Source organism: Parus major, chromosome 12 (assembly GCF_001522545.3).
Source record: "Parus major isolate Abel chromosome 12, Parus_major1.1, whole genome shotgun sequence".
NCBI classification, from domain to species: domain Eukaryota; kingdom Metazoa; phylum Chordata; class Aves; order Passeriformes; family Paridae; genus Parus; species Parus major.
In genome coordinates this window covers 19,980,472-19,995,001 of record NC_031781.1, presented here as the reverse complement: position 1 = coordinate 19,995,001, position 14,530 = coordinate 19,980,472, and the positions used below count along the sequence as shown (strand labels likewise).

At 50.6% G+C, this 14,530-nt stretch overlaps 1 protein-coding gene across 2 annotated transcripts in view; it reads left to right on the top strand.

Moving 5' to 3' along the window:
* SRGAP3 (SLIT-ROBO Rho GTPase activating protein 3) overlaps nt 1-14,530 on the top strand; it is a 72,905-nt gene continuing 58,375 nt past the window's right edge. For both annotated transcript variants that reach the window (XM_015641159.3, XM_015641157.3), the window contains exon 1: nt 1-122. In XM_015641159.3, coding sequence (XP_015496645.1) covers nt 56-122 — 67 coding nt within the window. In that variant the 5' untranslated portion in view covers nt 1-55. The remainder of the gene's footprint in view (nt 123-14,530) is intronic.

The following is a 14,530-nucleotide window of genomic DNA, read 5'->3' as shown; positions in this document are numbered from 1 at the left end:
CGGCGGCGGAGCGCGGCGGGCGGCGGTGCCGGCGGGGCCCGCGCCCTCCCGCACGATGTCAGCGCAGGGCAAGTTCAAGAAGGACAAAGAGATCATCGCCGACTACGAGGCGCAGGTCAAAGGTGCGGAGCGGGGCCGGTGCGGGCGCGGCGGGGCCGCCTTTGTGTGCGGGGCGGGGCGGGGACGGGCCGGCTCCGGCCGCGGGGGCTGCGCCGCCGCCCCCCGCCCCTCCCGCGCTGCGGCAGCGCTGCCCTGCCCGCCGGGCGCTGCCATCGCCCTGCGGGGACGCGGAGATGGGCGCAGATTGTTCGGGGCCGCTCCCGGGGCAGCGCCCTGCGCCCACCCGGGCAGCGGTGGCTGCGGGAGCCCCGGGGCCGTGCGGGGTCGGGAGCGCTGCCCGCGGCCTCCCGGTGGGGAGCGCATCCATTCTGCGGTCCTTATGTAAGGAAGTTCGCCTTCGTGCTCCGGCCCCTCGCCTCCAGGCCCGCAGTCATTATTATGCAAGTGCCGGTAGTGGTGCGGGGTGCGGAGCTGTGCGGCAGTGGCTGCGTTCCTGAGTGTTGGAGAGAATAAAACTAGAGGTTTTGTCTATTGAGACCGCTGAGCATCGAATCCGAGGCTCCGAGTTAATTCTTGTTTGGAAGGAAAGTTGGTACCCTGTGACACATGGCAGCTCTGCCGCCCAGGGGAAGGGCTGAGCGGGTTGGTGGCAGAGGGAAATGAGCCTGTGCAACCTTCTGTCTATTGCACACCCAGGGATTTTCGTGTTGGTACCAAACTGTATTATGGTCATTTCTGGATAGCTTAATACATCCACTCCTTATTGCAAGAATTGCTAATTCTGTTAGCTGATGACTCTTCCCACCTCCAATGCAATCGGAACTTGCATTCAGTTCCCACAGAGGATACTCTCAGCTGCTTACTTCATGCCTTTTCCTTGCATTTCCTCCTTCAGTCCCCCCACTATTATATAAAACCAGCTCCACTCTCCCTTCGTTCAGTTGTTTTATATGGCTATGTGTTCACCACTTCATTATATTTTAGTCCAGGACATGGCTAATTAAAAGTGTAAAATAGCGTTTCTGCAGATTAACTTGTGCTTGTACAAACTCAAGAGCTTCCATTTTTCTCCAGATCCCAGCTCAGCTGGGTGATGGCTGGTCTGCACAGACTGTGCTTGGAAAAGTCTCTGCCTGGCTGCGGCAGCTCGAGGCCAGGGGGAGGGATTCTGGGGAAGGGGCTGGCTGTTGGTTTCGTGCCATTGTTTACTTTAGTGAATTTCAGTCTTTTGTAACTGGCCTCGAAGAGTGACGGAACAGTCACAACACACCCTGCTCCGTGCCAATTACCTTTCTGCTTGTGTGTAATTTGGGAAAATTGATGTTATTGCACCCTGCAGTTAAGCAGATGAAATATTCTTTTAGTCTGTGGTATTGTTCGTTTCATGGGAGGGGATTTGCATTTGTTCCCAGAGGCTGTCCCATGGTTTCACGTTATTCAGATGATGCCCTGGGCTGGGTGATTCCTGCTTCTCGAGTGCTTGGAGCGTAGGGGGGTCACTGGGGGCAGGACTGCTTCTGAGCTGTTGAAAAAGCTTTGCTGTGGATGTCTCCAGTGTTTTTTCTGATTGTTGTTCGTAACTGGAGTACTCAAGGGCCATGAACATTCTTGGCCTGGCTTCTGTAGCCTCATGGTTTCCATATGTGAGGCAGTTAATGCTGGAGTGTGTGTGAGGGTGTTACATTACACCACAGTGATCACGTTTTGGGCAGCTGTAATGCAGACGGTTTGCTGATGGGCCAGTAATAATTTCCTTGATACTGTTCTGTGCATAGTTACACCTCCAGGAATGTCTGATTCCTGCTATAGGAATGGTCTGTGTTTTCACCTGAATAAAGGCTAATTCTTATGTTGACAGGGTGGTGACTGTGCCTGTAGCTGGGTTGAGGCGGGCAGAGTCAGAGCCGTGTGTGCTGCCCGCCCGCTGCCTTTGAGGGGTGGTGGCTCCATCCCTGGACACACAGGGTCTGTTACAGGATGAGGGTGGTCTTGGGGTGACCATGGTGAGCTGTGGGCCTCCAGGGCTCACAGCTGTGACTGGATAGCCATCACTTGCTGTCACCTCTCTGTGGGGACCAGGGTGGCTGTGATCTTCCCACCTTGCTAAACTGTTAGAGGAGGATAACATCTGAGTTCAGAGGGATTGGTGCAGAGCTCTGCTATAGCCTGTGCTTCCTCACTAAATAGGAGCAGTGTAAGCAAACTTGGCTGGGCAGGCAGGACAGCAGTTGGTCCTGCATCTGTAGGGACCCAAGGAGGGCTGGTGGTCGAGGATGCACTGCAAAAGGAGCAGGGCTTTTCTGTGCTCAGTTGTGTGTTGAGTGTGCCAGCCCGACATGGGCCAGGGTTTGTGATCGTCTAAACCTTCGCTGAGGCTGTGACAGTGACCATGGACACCGACGGCCGCTTGTGCAGAGTCTGGTGTCTCCTGGCTTGACTGAAGGATTGGATGTAGGCTACCTCATTATCCCAGATATCCTGTTTATTTCCTTCAAGGATTGAGTCATTACGCTATTCATATCTAGTCCTTCGCTACTCTTGTGAAGACAGATGCCCAAACCTCCTGAGAACGAAAATGAAAGAGAAATAGGGATAAAGAGGAGGGGAAGTGGTGGCAAGGGGGACTAACAACCGAAGCGTTGATACTGAAATATGAAGATGATAATAGATGAAAATTTGAAGCAGTGATCTCATAGTAGGGAGAATGGGCCCAGAATCTGAACATGGCACAGTGCTTGTCCCCACGGCACGGACAGGAAAATGGAAGGGAGAAAGGTGGAAAAACCTGTGTGAGAACTCCAGGGCATGTGTCAGCATGGGTGGAAGAGCAGTAACCCCAGCAAGGCTGCTCTGGAAATGCATTTGAAGACGAGGTCAGAGGCATTATGGGTGGGCAGGACGCTGCTGTTGTGAGGTGCCAGGCAGCGCTGGGTGAGGGAATGATCTTCCAGCAGTGCCTCAGGTACATAATGCCTCTGTTCCAGAGAGAGGAGTTGACACCTGAAATGACATGGAGGGGGGAAAAAAGTTCCTGAGGCTGATTTCAGGGAAGTGTCACTGAAGCCTCTTGCTCTGGCTGTTGGGAACTGGAGCAAAGGCTGGGGTGGTTCAGGGATGGCCTGTCAGCACTGCGGGGTGGGAGCTGCAGCCTCGGGTACGGCAATCGAGGAGCCCACGCGCCCGTGGGGAGTGAGATTGGAAGGGGGAGGGTTGAACTGGGGAATTATCTTCATGCACAGGGTGATTTATTGGCCACGATGTCTCTGTATCTCCCTTCCTTTCCAGGAGAATTGTGTCTGCTCCTCTCACGGTGGGAAGGAGCTGTCCTGAAAATGCTTGGAGAGATAGCGGGGGCGTGTGAGGTGCGTGTGGGTCTGCTCTTGTGCCCTGCTGCACACGCTGTTCTGGTGTCCCGGGGAGGGCTGGGGGCTGCTGCCAGCGCTGCAGGGTGCGCGAGCCTGCGGGTCAGTGCCACTGTGCTTTTGGGAGTGGGAGTACGGGATGGCTGCTGCAGGCGCTGCTCCTGCAGCTCTGCAGGCTTTGCTGTCTGCCCGAGCACGGAGAGCTCTCTCTCAGCTCTCCTGTGCTGGCAGGCTCCTTCCCACGGTGCGCTCCCTCCTCTCGGTTATCCAGCCTCTGTCCTTCTCTTCTGCTGCTGCTTTGTACCCTCCAGCTCTCAGAAAGGGGAGAGCTGGCCCCAGCACTGGCAGGAGATGCTTGCTGGATAGTACCGGAAAGAAAATATTTGAGATTACTTTTAAGAGGCAGGTTTTCTTATTTGCCTTAGCTTTGCAGACAGGAGTGGTGGTGTTAAAAATAAACACCAATGGAGATATGGCTGCAGATTTACAACTGCCACATGACAGCTGCCTGCAGAATATACAGCACAGCAGATCCTTGGATGCACAATTTAAAGTGCGTGTTTTCAGATGTACACTTTTAATTGGTCTATCGGGCCAGAAATCTAAATAAATGTCTCTCCCTCATTATGGTCACATGCCTGATTTATGGCTTTAATGCAGCAGAACGAACCAGTTTTAATTATGCAGATGAAACCACCTATGGTCCAGTGTTGGCAATCTTGCAGAAAACTGCACATTGTGTTGACTGGCTATTGAATTTTATATTGCTTCCTGCAGTTTTGCCTTAACCCTGGCAAAACACAGGTCCCTGTGTGATCCCTCTGGCTGGTGCTGGCAGGAGACTGCTGTGAGGCAGTAGCATCTTGTGTCGTGTGACTGGCAGGTGACATGATCCTTGGTGATCCTGGAGCTGGGGCTCTCCGTATGGTGCATCTGGCTGCTTAGTGGCAAAGGGATGATTCCTTGACTTCTGGGACTCTTAGTTGATGTCTAAATTGATAATAAAACCAGAGTTTTGATGGTTTTAGCATATAAAAACACTAAAAAGATTTGCAGACTTGGGCCAAAGAAAATGGATGTATTCTTTCCCATTTTCATAAAGTTTAGGTTAATTTGTCATTGTCCATTAGCTTCCTTTGACTTCTTCCATTGCAGTGGCTGCATCCCTTCTTTTGTGTCTATTTTCTTTTCCTACCTCTTGCTCTCTTTCCACTTTGTTCAGAAAACGTTGGGAAATTATCCATGCTGAATAATTTTCTAGGATACTGATTTGCTCAGGGAAGGAGCTTTGCTGCCCAACGAGGAGAGGCATCAAGGCTTGAACTTGGCAGGTCATTCAATGAAATGGTTCTGTGCAAGACAGAAAGTTGCACCCCTTTGTGGGGGCTGCTGGGAAACTGCTAAGTATTAATCACAAAACCAAATAGAAAATGTCTGTTGGCTTAATTGTTGTGCTTAACAAGATGTGGGAAAATATCACCCAAGGGCACCCAGAGTGCCTGCCATAGCTCAGCTGGCTGTGGTGGAGCTGTCTGCAACAGGTAGCAGATCCTGATGAATCTGATGTGGTTTCTGATGTGAGACTTCGAGAGAACTGCTCCACGCTGCTCCTGGTTATTACCACTCCCTTCCCTGCTGTTTCCTCCCTGGCTCTGAGAGGCAGCTGGGTTTTGCAGAACCCTCTGTCTGCAGGCACTGGGTGGGCCACATGCAAGGATAGCAGGGAGTTTAGATGTGATTCTTAATAATGATTAATTGTCAGATTCTAATGGAAACAATTTGAATTTGTCAGAGATGTTCCTGCGAGGTGCAAGTCCCGAGTGCTTCGGCAGAGGCTGGGATGGTTCAGCTGAGTCAGCAGCTCCTGTGTGTGACTGACCAGCACCAGCTCTGCAGCTGCTGGTGGCATGGTCCATCCATCCTCAGCAGCTCCTCCTGCTCGTCTGCATGGCCAGAGGTCAGAACTGCTGAGCAATATGTCCAGGGTTGTGGCTTGTCCCAGGACAGGGATCTGGTGGCAGGGGCTGAGGCTCTGCCATGCTGTGAGGTGATTTAGATACAAAAGAAGGGTATTTTGATCCTGTAAGCCTGGCTGTGTTCTTCCCTGATAGCTGGCAGGTGCCTGGGTGTGCAGCTGGCATGATTTGTCAGTCTACCTCTCCTGCTGATAACAATGAAACCCTCTTACAGCACTTACTCAGGGCCTGTAGCTAGTTCTTGTTCCAGGTGAAGAGTTTTAAGGGCCATTAGAGTGCAGCACCAAATTCGAATCAGATGCTTAGCAGACATTTATAACCTCTGTGAGGTGGAATGCTGTAAGTTCTGTGTGCAGTTTCAGCCCCTTTCAGGATGAGGATTTATTCTCCCTGTTGCTGGCCTATGGAAGACGGGAGGGAACCCTCCCTCTTGAGCGCTAAGATTTTCTTCTGTCTGGGTTTGGCTTGGTTTCAGTAGCTGTTTGTCAAGCTACCATGGCAGCAGCAGCAGTCACCTCCTGAAATGCTTTTACTGCCCTGTGCTCCTGGCAGGAGATGGGGCAGGTCACACAGGTAGCACTGGGCAGACAATGGGGCAGGTCACACAGGTAGGTCCTGGCAGGAGATGGGGCAGGTCACACAGGTAGCACTGGGCAGACAATGGGGCAGGTCACACAGGTAGCTCCTGGCTCAGGGCTGCAGAGGGCTCAGCAGCATGTGCAGGCGTGTTCCTCATGGCACTTGCCAGCAAAACTGGCCTGAAGAAATCTCTCCTTTCTTGCAACCTGGGTGGCTCTGTAGTCCTGACTTGATTTAATCCCAGGACGCTTTTGCTGAGCTGCCAGCAAACCCTCCTCCTGAAAAGGTGACTATTCCTTGCTAATAACTAATGTGCTGTGTGTGCCCCACCTCTGTGTATTAGTGGCTGTGCCGTAGCAGTGACTGAGGACATGGAGAACAGCATGAACCTGTGTGGTGATGGGGTGATGATGGGTTGTACCTGTCACTGCTGACCTCCTCAGGGCTGCCAGCCCTTGCCCTGGGCTCCTGCTCTGGCTGGGCCTGAGGTTTTTGGATTCACCTTACGCTGCTCATGTCTTCAAGAGCCTGATTGTTAACCTTTTCTCTGACAAACTGGCCTGAGATAACTTATTTTAGCCTCCCTTTTCTCTCTGTAAGGCAGTGGCGGTGGTTTGGGCAGAGGCAGCCACTGAACAGTGCATTGCAACATACAATTTTAAGAGAGGAAGTGGAATATCAAAATAAAATTAGTAAGGAGTTGATGCGGCTGTGGAGTGTTCCCTGGACTGGGATGAGGCTGTGTGTTCCTTACTGCCAGGGTGCTCTGGGAGTGTTTAATGGCTGTGATTTCCCAGCACCTTGGCTTTAAGTTCCCATGAGAGATGGCCCCATCACAGTGCAGCTGCCAGGCCAGGGACATACAGCCCTGCTGTTTGTCCCAAGGTTCTGCTGGTTCTTCAGGGTTGTTGGCACTCTGCAATGAGGAGACAGCTGGTAGGATGGCCATGGTAGGGAAGGAGAGATTTTAAATCCTCCTTAATTTAAATATTCCCCTTTGTTTTATGAACAAAGACATGTAAAAAAAGGTGTGGTAACATAATTCCAGAGTGCAGATTGGTGCGTCCCAGCCTCTTGTGGAGGTGGGTCCCCAGATTCAGCTCTGTAGGCATGGCATTATCACAGGGGAGCAGCAGCAGTGCCTCTGGCTGTGTTCATGTATGTGGCTGTGGTGTGTCTGTCTTGTCAGTCTGTACTATGTGGGTTCCCCAGGCTGGGAATCTCTGGCCTTGGAGAGATTGGGGACTAGAGAGCTGGACACTGGGAGAAAGCTACTGCTGTCAGAGTCTCTTGCTTACACATCTTGTGCTGTTGAGCTGCCTTAAGCAATCTGCCTGCAAGAAGTATTTCTATTAGCTTTCCAAATGTGCTTTCCTGGCTATGATGCTCTGCTGGTGTTCAAGGAGATTCTCTGTGTGGTGCTACAGGTTTTAGTCTGGAAAGTGCAGAGTTTGGGAAATTACACAGCTGCACTGTGGCCAGCAGCTTCCAAGAAGAATTTGCATTAGTACGGGTTCCTCTTCTTGCCTTTGAAGTTGGAGAAGAGTTTTGAAGAGGGTGAAAATACCTTGAACTTTTTCACCTCAGCCTTTGGGAGGAGTAGTTGTGTCTGTGGTAAGAGATGGCAATAACTGGAATGTGTCTGGCTTCCCAAAGTAGCTCTGGAAAACGTGGCTCCATCTTGTAGGAATGGCAGGTGTGCAGGACAGCTGAGGAACCTGCTGCTAGAAGGAGGAGTTCAGTGGTCTCAGTCTGTATGGGCTGGGAGAGGAGAGGAGGTTGCTCCTCTCTTGAGCATCTCTGATGTCCTGCCTCAGGCAGAGGAGGGGTGAGGCTGCTCTTTGGGATTCTGTTCATCCTGCTGCTTCTGGGAATGCTCAGGGCTGTAGCCCTCCAGGGCAGGGAATTTATCCATGTGACTTATTGCTTTAGTTATTACTGGAGACAGCAAAGCAAGCTGTAGTGGTGGGGTGAAGCTCTGTGCTGTTTTACTCAGGCTTGTATTTTAAGTGTAAATCTTTAAGAATAGAGAACGATACAGATGTGTAATTGACCGGAGTTCAGGAGATGGGAGGAGATTCCCATTCAGGGAAGTGGGAATCTGGTTTTCCATGGCTTTTCTTCATCTGTTAGTCCAACTCTGTGGAGCAGTGTTGCACGCAGCAGGACTGCAGTAGAAGGCCCTGTCATGGACTTGCTGAAGTAGTGGCTTCTTCTTCACTGTGCCAGAGCCCCAAAGATCAGTTTTCTTCTTGCTGCTGTAGTGCTGCTTTGTTTGTTTGAGGAGTTGTTTGTGGTCTCCAGGCACTTCTATGGCAGGGTGAGAGCCCGAGGGGATGTTGTGCATTTGGAACTTTAAGAGGAGATGATCTGAAGAACAGATCTAAGCTCGAGATCATCAGTTTGATAATTTTAGGTTGCTGGCCTCATGTGTGTGCAAAGCTTCTCTCTCTGTCAAATGTGCTGATGAATTAGTAGTTGCTTCATGGGTTAACATGGGTGTTGATAAGGATTGAAAATGCTTCCCCTGCCCAAGGTGCCAGAATTCCACTCTGCTGATGGTGCAAGCAGGGTACCCAGATCAGCTGAATGCTTTCCAGAAACTTTCTTTGTGTGTAACCTTACAGCTGCCAGCAACTGGGATCCAAGGGCGCTCACACAGTGAGTGCTTTGGAATATATCAGTGCAAAGCTCTGGCTCTGGCTACAACAGGTATCACTGGCTGTCCATCCCTGGTGACCCAATGGCTCTAAACAGACTGAGTTTGGTAAGGAGTCTGTGTTTAAATCTTCACTCCCTTTTTTTTTACTTCATGGAAATTGGGCTCTCATGACACTTCAGTCATTGAGATTATGGAACTAATGGAAGAGAAAGGACAAGAGATCAGACTGTTTGTGTGGCAGCGTGAAGCTTTTGTGTTGACAAAGACTTCAGAGACAATTGAAGATTTGGTGTGAAAACAGGTTAGCTGATCTTCGGGAACAGCCTAAATGATGATTCATTCAAGACATCTTGTTAGTGTTGGAAATGTTAAAGATACAGACTTGTGTAGGAGAGAGCAAAATCCTGCTGCCATTTTGCAGCATTGGCAGTGTAGCGGGACTGAAGCTGCAGGAGAGCTTGAAGATGGGAGCTGCATTGCCAGAGACGGTGGTCAGGAGGCAAAGCCTTGTGCAGACAAGTCCTGTTGGGGAGTGCTGCCCTGGAGAGGAATACAGTGTGGATCAGTGGGCTGTGGCTTAGGACAAGATGGGAATGGTGAGAAATGCCGTGTTTAGCTGCTCAGTTAGTGCGGGAGGAAACACTGCTGGCAAGATTATCCTGCCAACAGCAGAGAGTATATTTAGCTTTTTCTTAAAATCCCCATCTAGTGCTCCTGCCTGCCCTCAAAGGCTGATTAGTCACTCCAGACTGATGCTGGTGCTGAGGGGGTGACCTGAGGTCACTGTGGAGCTGGATCTCTGGACCTTGTAAGCTGGATGGGCATGTCTATTCAGTGATGTCTGGAAGGGTGCTGGGTTCCACTTCCACTGGCAGGAGATATGCCCCCAGCTGATAAAGATACATTGGGCCTTCTAAGAAGATGTTATTGTACGCACCTGTTCTCACTCCTCTGTTATTTGGGAGAGTGTGCTGATTCCTCTGGAAGGACAGTGTGCCCTAAATGACCCTTAAGTGGTGGGGAAGTCCTGGCCAAAAGAGAGAGAGCTTAATTTGAAAATACGCTCAGCCGCTGTCAACTGTGTCACTGTGGGTTCAAGAAAGTCCTCTTGAGTGGGTGAGATGTCTCCCATGGGCTGTGGCCTGTGCTGCTTCGTGCCCTTGGGATCATGTGCCAAAATCCCTGCTCACATGAGGGGTCATGCAGTGTTAGCAAAGAGTTACGGTGATCTTCACCTTGCTCTTCATCCTGCTGTGGCTGAAGCCTGTCCACACCCAGCTCTCCAGCAGGACCAGTCAGGGGAATCTCCTCTTTTGGGATGTCCCTTCCTCTAGGTAAAAGTCCTTGTTGGTTGTCACTCTGAGGAGCTCAGCAGTAAGCTGTGTGCCCCTGGGTGCTCCCTGCTCTCCAGGAGGGTGTTTGAATGTTGCAATCAGTCATACTCTACCACTACAGGCTGGAGTACTGTGGGCTGGTTTTGTTTTGCTTTTTGTTTTGTCTAATGGCTAGTTCTCTTTCGAAGTGGGCATGTTTTCCAAAAGGCTGAGTACTTTTACCATCAATATTATGTACAGTGAAGCATGCTGAGGCCAGCACAAGCGAGTGTCATGCTTCAGGGTGGAATGTGATTGCTGGAGAGATCAGAAAATAAATTTCCCTGTGCAGAGTACACAGCTGGCTGGGTATGTTAGAGTTTCACCTGCAGCATTGAAGCGATGCTGTGAGAGGCCACTGGATTAAGTTACCCTGGCATGTCTGTAAATACCCGTGTAATAGCTTCAAAACAGTTAAGAGTATTAATGGTCGTGTTCTCCCAGCGTTTCCGAGAGGCGGGCGGGATGAGGGGGCAGCGTGGGGCTGGGGCAGGAGGGCAGGCCTTGGGAGCAGGAGCAGCAGAGGGTCCCTGGCTCTGCCCGTGTGGGGACCGGCACGGCCGGGCAGTGTGTGAGCCTCCCACAGCGCCCCGAGCCCCACGGCCCCGAGCCCCCCGGTCCTGAGCAGGGCCCCGAGCCCCACGGTCCCGAGCCCCCCGGTCCTGAGCAGGGCCCCGAGCCCCACGGCCCTGAGCAGGGCCCCGAGCCCCACGGTCCCGAGCCCCACGGCCCTGAGCAGGGCCCCGAGCAGCTCCCCGAGCCCCACGGCCCCGAGCTGCAGGGTCTGGGCATCGGTCACCGCGGGCCGGCTGCCCTGCCGGTCACCCAGCTCAGCTGCTGCTCCCTGGGGCAGGACAGAGCGTTGCTGTGCCTGTGGGGCAGGGTTGGATGGATGTTCCCCGGCACAGGGCCCAGGATGTGCTGCAGCTGCGGGAGGGGATGGCAAGTGCTGGTTCCTGATAGCCCGGGCGAGCTCGCCTCTCTCTGGGAATGAAACCTTTGGTCGTGTCACACCTTGGGGAACGTGATCTGTGCCTGGATGGGGCTGGGCATCAGCAGGGAGAGACGGAGAAGCCGGGCACGCTGCAGAGGTGGCTCTGCAGCAGAGGCCCTGCGAGGGTGCGAGCTCTGCGTGCATTCCGTGCTGTGCCCGCTGAAGGAAGGGCCACATCCTGGTCACACCACTTGGAATTGACTTCTACGGTCATAGACAGAAACTCTTCTGTTTTGCCAGCTTTTCTTTTAATCATTCTTGATTTTATTTTCCATGAAATAGATTAAATGTTTTGATGGGGATTTCCTATTGTTTCCATGTTCTTTTTTACCATTAAAGTGAATGGGACTGCTACTCTGGTAATTAATGAACATGGAAATCAGGATCTCCACTGTAACTGGATTTTTCAGATAGCTCAGGAAAAGCCTGAGAAACTGTGGCAAAACGGTATCTTAATTCGGAATAGATCAAGTAACCTGGGAATCAGACTCTCAGTAGGATCTTTCAAAGCATTTTTTGTTTCTTTTAACATCCTTGCTGGATCGTGTTCTGAGTGACTCATGGCTTTAAAAGCATTTTTTCCTGCATGTTTTTTCCTGCTTGTGTGCTCTTGACCTACTCTTGCTAAAATTCCTAAAGAAATACAAAGTAAACATATTGTAAATGAAAATGTCATATTCTAAACCCCTGGAAGTGAAATCATTACAAAGATACTCATACAGTCATTGTTCTGCAGAATGGCAGTGTGAGATGTACTGTTGAAATAACAATAATCTGTTCTGTGGGAGAGGTCAGCTCCAAACTAAGGGGGAGTGGGAAGAAGAGGAGAAAAGAAATGCACACTCCTTGCCTTTCCTCCTAATCACACAGCATGTACTTGTACATCCCTGGGACTGTGTTGTTGATCTAGCTGCCTACTGCTTTTAAATGCCTGTCCAGGGCAATGAGGAGACATCTGTGTTGCACAGGAGAGGAGTCTGGAGCAGAGAGTGTACCTTTCTTAAGGCTCTGGATGGAAGGAAGTAATTTTGCAGGTCACAAAGCCAGAGAGTAACTTCAGAATGAAATCTTCATTGGGGATTCAGTGGTGGTTGGTCATAGGAATAGTCACAGGTTGTGTCCCAGGATTTCCCTGTGTGTGAGAGCTGGGTGCAAGCCCCAGCTACCCCACTGCTTTTCTGGCAAGTGTAAACTTGGTGGTGTGCCAAGAATTTACGTGGAGGCTGGTCACGTTGTTACTGTGAGTTTGCTGCAGTGTCCTTGTCTGTGGTGTACATCACAATGACAATGAAAAAGGCATTTATGGTCACCAAGCTAACTACTGAGCCTGCAGCAATTCATGGTGGCAGTACTCCTTTGGAAGAACGAAAAAGTCTTCAGTGTCCTCTTCTTTCACTTTTTTGGGGTCTTCATCAGGCTGCACGTGTCCAGAGTTTGTCAGGAAGAGCTCCTTGTCCCCAGCCTTTGTGTGAAGTGTCAGGTTTCCCAGTAGCTGAGCTGCTCTTTGTCAGCCTGCATCCAGATGCTGTGCCAGAACAGGACAGCTGGTCCTTGCAGGCTCTGAGCTGCTGAGGTGTTAGCTGTGGCTCCAGTTGCAGCTTCGGGGGGCACCCAACATCCTTGGCTGCTGGAATCCCCGTGGCAGTGCTGCTGAGCTTTCCCGTCCTGCGGCACTGCAGGGCCGGTCCCAGCACGAAGCTGTCCATGTGTCCTGGGTGGCACTGCCACCGCTGCCCTGTGCCGCTGTCCCAAAGTGCTGCCTGCTTGATCTCGCACTCTGGGGCTCTTCGATTGTTGTTTGTCATCGTGGGAATTGCTTGTTCTAAAACCAATTACAACCTGACAAAACCGATCTGCCTTATTTACAAATACATCCATCTGCTCGTGCATTGCCTGGTAGCGCTGCCAGCGCGGTGTGAGGCCTCGATTGCTGCTGAGCTCCCAAAGGGTTCCTGCGCCGGCATCGCCCGCGCTGTTTGCTGTACGGGTGTGCTGTGTGGGACAGGGGCAGCTCATGATTAAATAACAAATGCTGTGTAAACCAGGCGGAGATAACACACTGTGTGCTGTGTCCTGCCCCAGCCAGGAGCTTTGCAGCCCGTGTGGAGTGAGCGATGTGCCCGAGGAGCACCAACACCGCCGTGTCTGGCACCTTGCTGGGGGAGCTCTGTGCCCTCCTCCCACAGGAGCTGTGTTGGGAGAAGGATGTGCTGGAAACCTGGGCTCTTTGGAATGGGCTGGTGGTGGGTACCACTCGGGTGGTGTTCTGTGCCCTTGGGCTGCTGCAACAGCTGTGAGAATCCAGATTGCAGGATCCCCACCTGAGAGAAGCTGGCATATTCCTAATCTTCATGAAACCTGTTTGATAACTGAGGCAGGACTAAATTCTTCCTTGGAAGCTATAGTCTCAGGAGAAGGTTCATGTAGGCAAGAGGAGGTGGCAGGTGTCTGGAGTGCAAGACTCTGATTTCTGTGTGTTCCTGGAACTCAACTTTAAAAAGGCTCAAAAAAGGAGAAAAAATGAATGGCTGGTGTCAGGACATTTGAGATAAAAACCATCACATTTGGTAGCTGAAACTGTTTCAGACTATTTTAGTTTTCCTATGAATGTTCAGTTGCAGCTTAAAAAAGAACTGAGACATTATGAGTCAGTTCTGATTTCACCCTTGGGCCAGCAGTTCAAAGCTGAATGTAGTGAATTTCAGAAGCCTTCCCTAGCAGCCTCTGCTCCTTGTTTACTCTGTGTGTGGCCCACAGAGGGGAGAGAACATACACACATAGGTATGTTTGTTTATATCCCTATGTAAACAAATATAGCATGAGGAAAACGGGCAAGAGTTGCCCCCCTAAAATAAGTAATTGAGATTAGTGTGTCTGGGTTTTGGCAGGTAACTGGAGGTGAGCGAATTAGTTATTGTGAGTAATTGATAAGAGAAATTCAGACCTGTTTTTGTTTGCGATTTATCTAGGAATGAACTTTAACTTTTATATTTATGAATAATTACTCAGTTTTCTCTGGCTGGCTGAATAACTGAAAATTCATAAATTGGGATTAACTGGCAGTACAGAATACTGCAATCTGGATAGGAAAACCTGTGTTTACATGGGTCTAAGTTTTTTTGATTCCCCATCACCATAGTAACAAAAGATTTTCCATAAGGGTGAGCTAGTCTGGCAGTGGGAGTGAGGTAGGACATTCCCATTTTACCTCCAGATCTCTGAACATTCTTTGACCTCTTAGCTCAGATTTTTAGTACCACATTAATGTGGGCTTTTGGTGTTGGGCTTTTTGTAATTGGTGACTGCTACTGTGCTGCAACTGGTGTTTGTGTTATGATCCATGGTGTCCTCATTTCTCAGCAGTTTCCTGTTCCTGTTAACAGGTTTTTCTTAAGAATTTTTCTGAAATTCATTAGTGACAAAAAACAGCCCTTTGATTTTCCTCTCCTTTTTTCTCCTAGTACCAGACTGTAGTTTAAAGCTGAAAGTTTGGAGCTGTCCTGGTCCCCAGGGGTTATGGACAG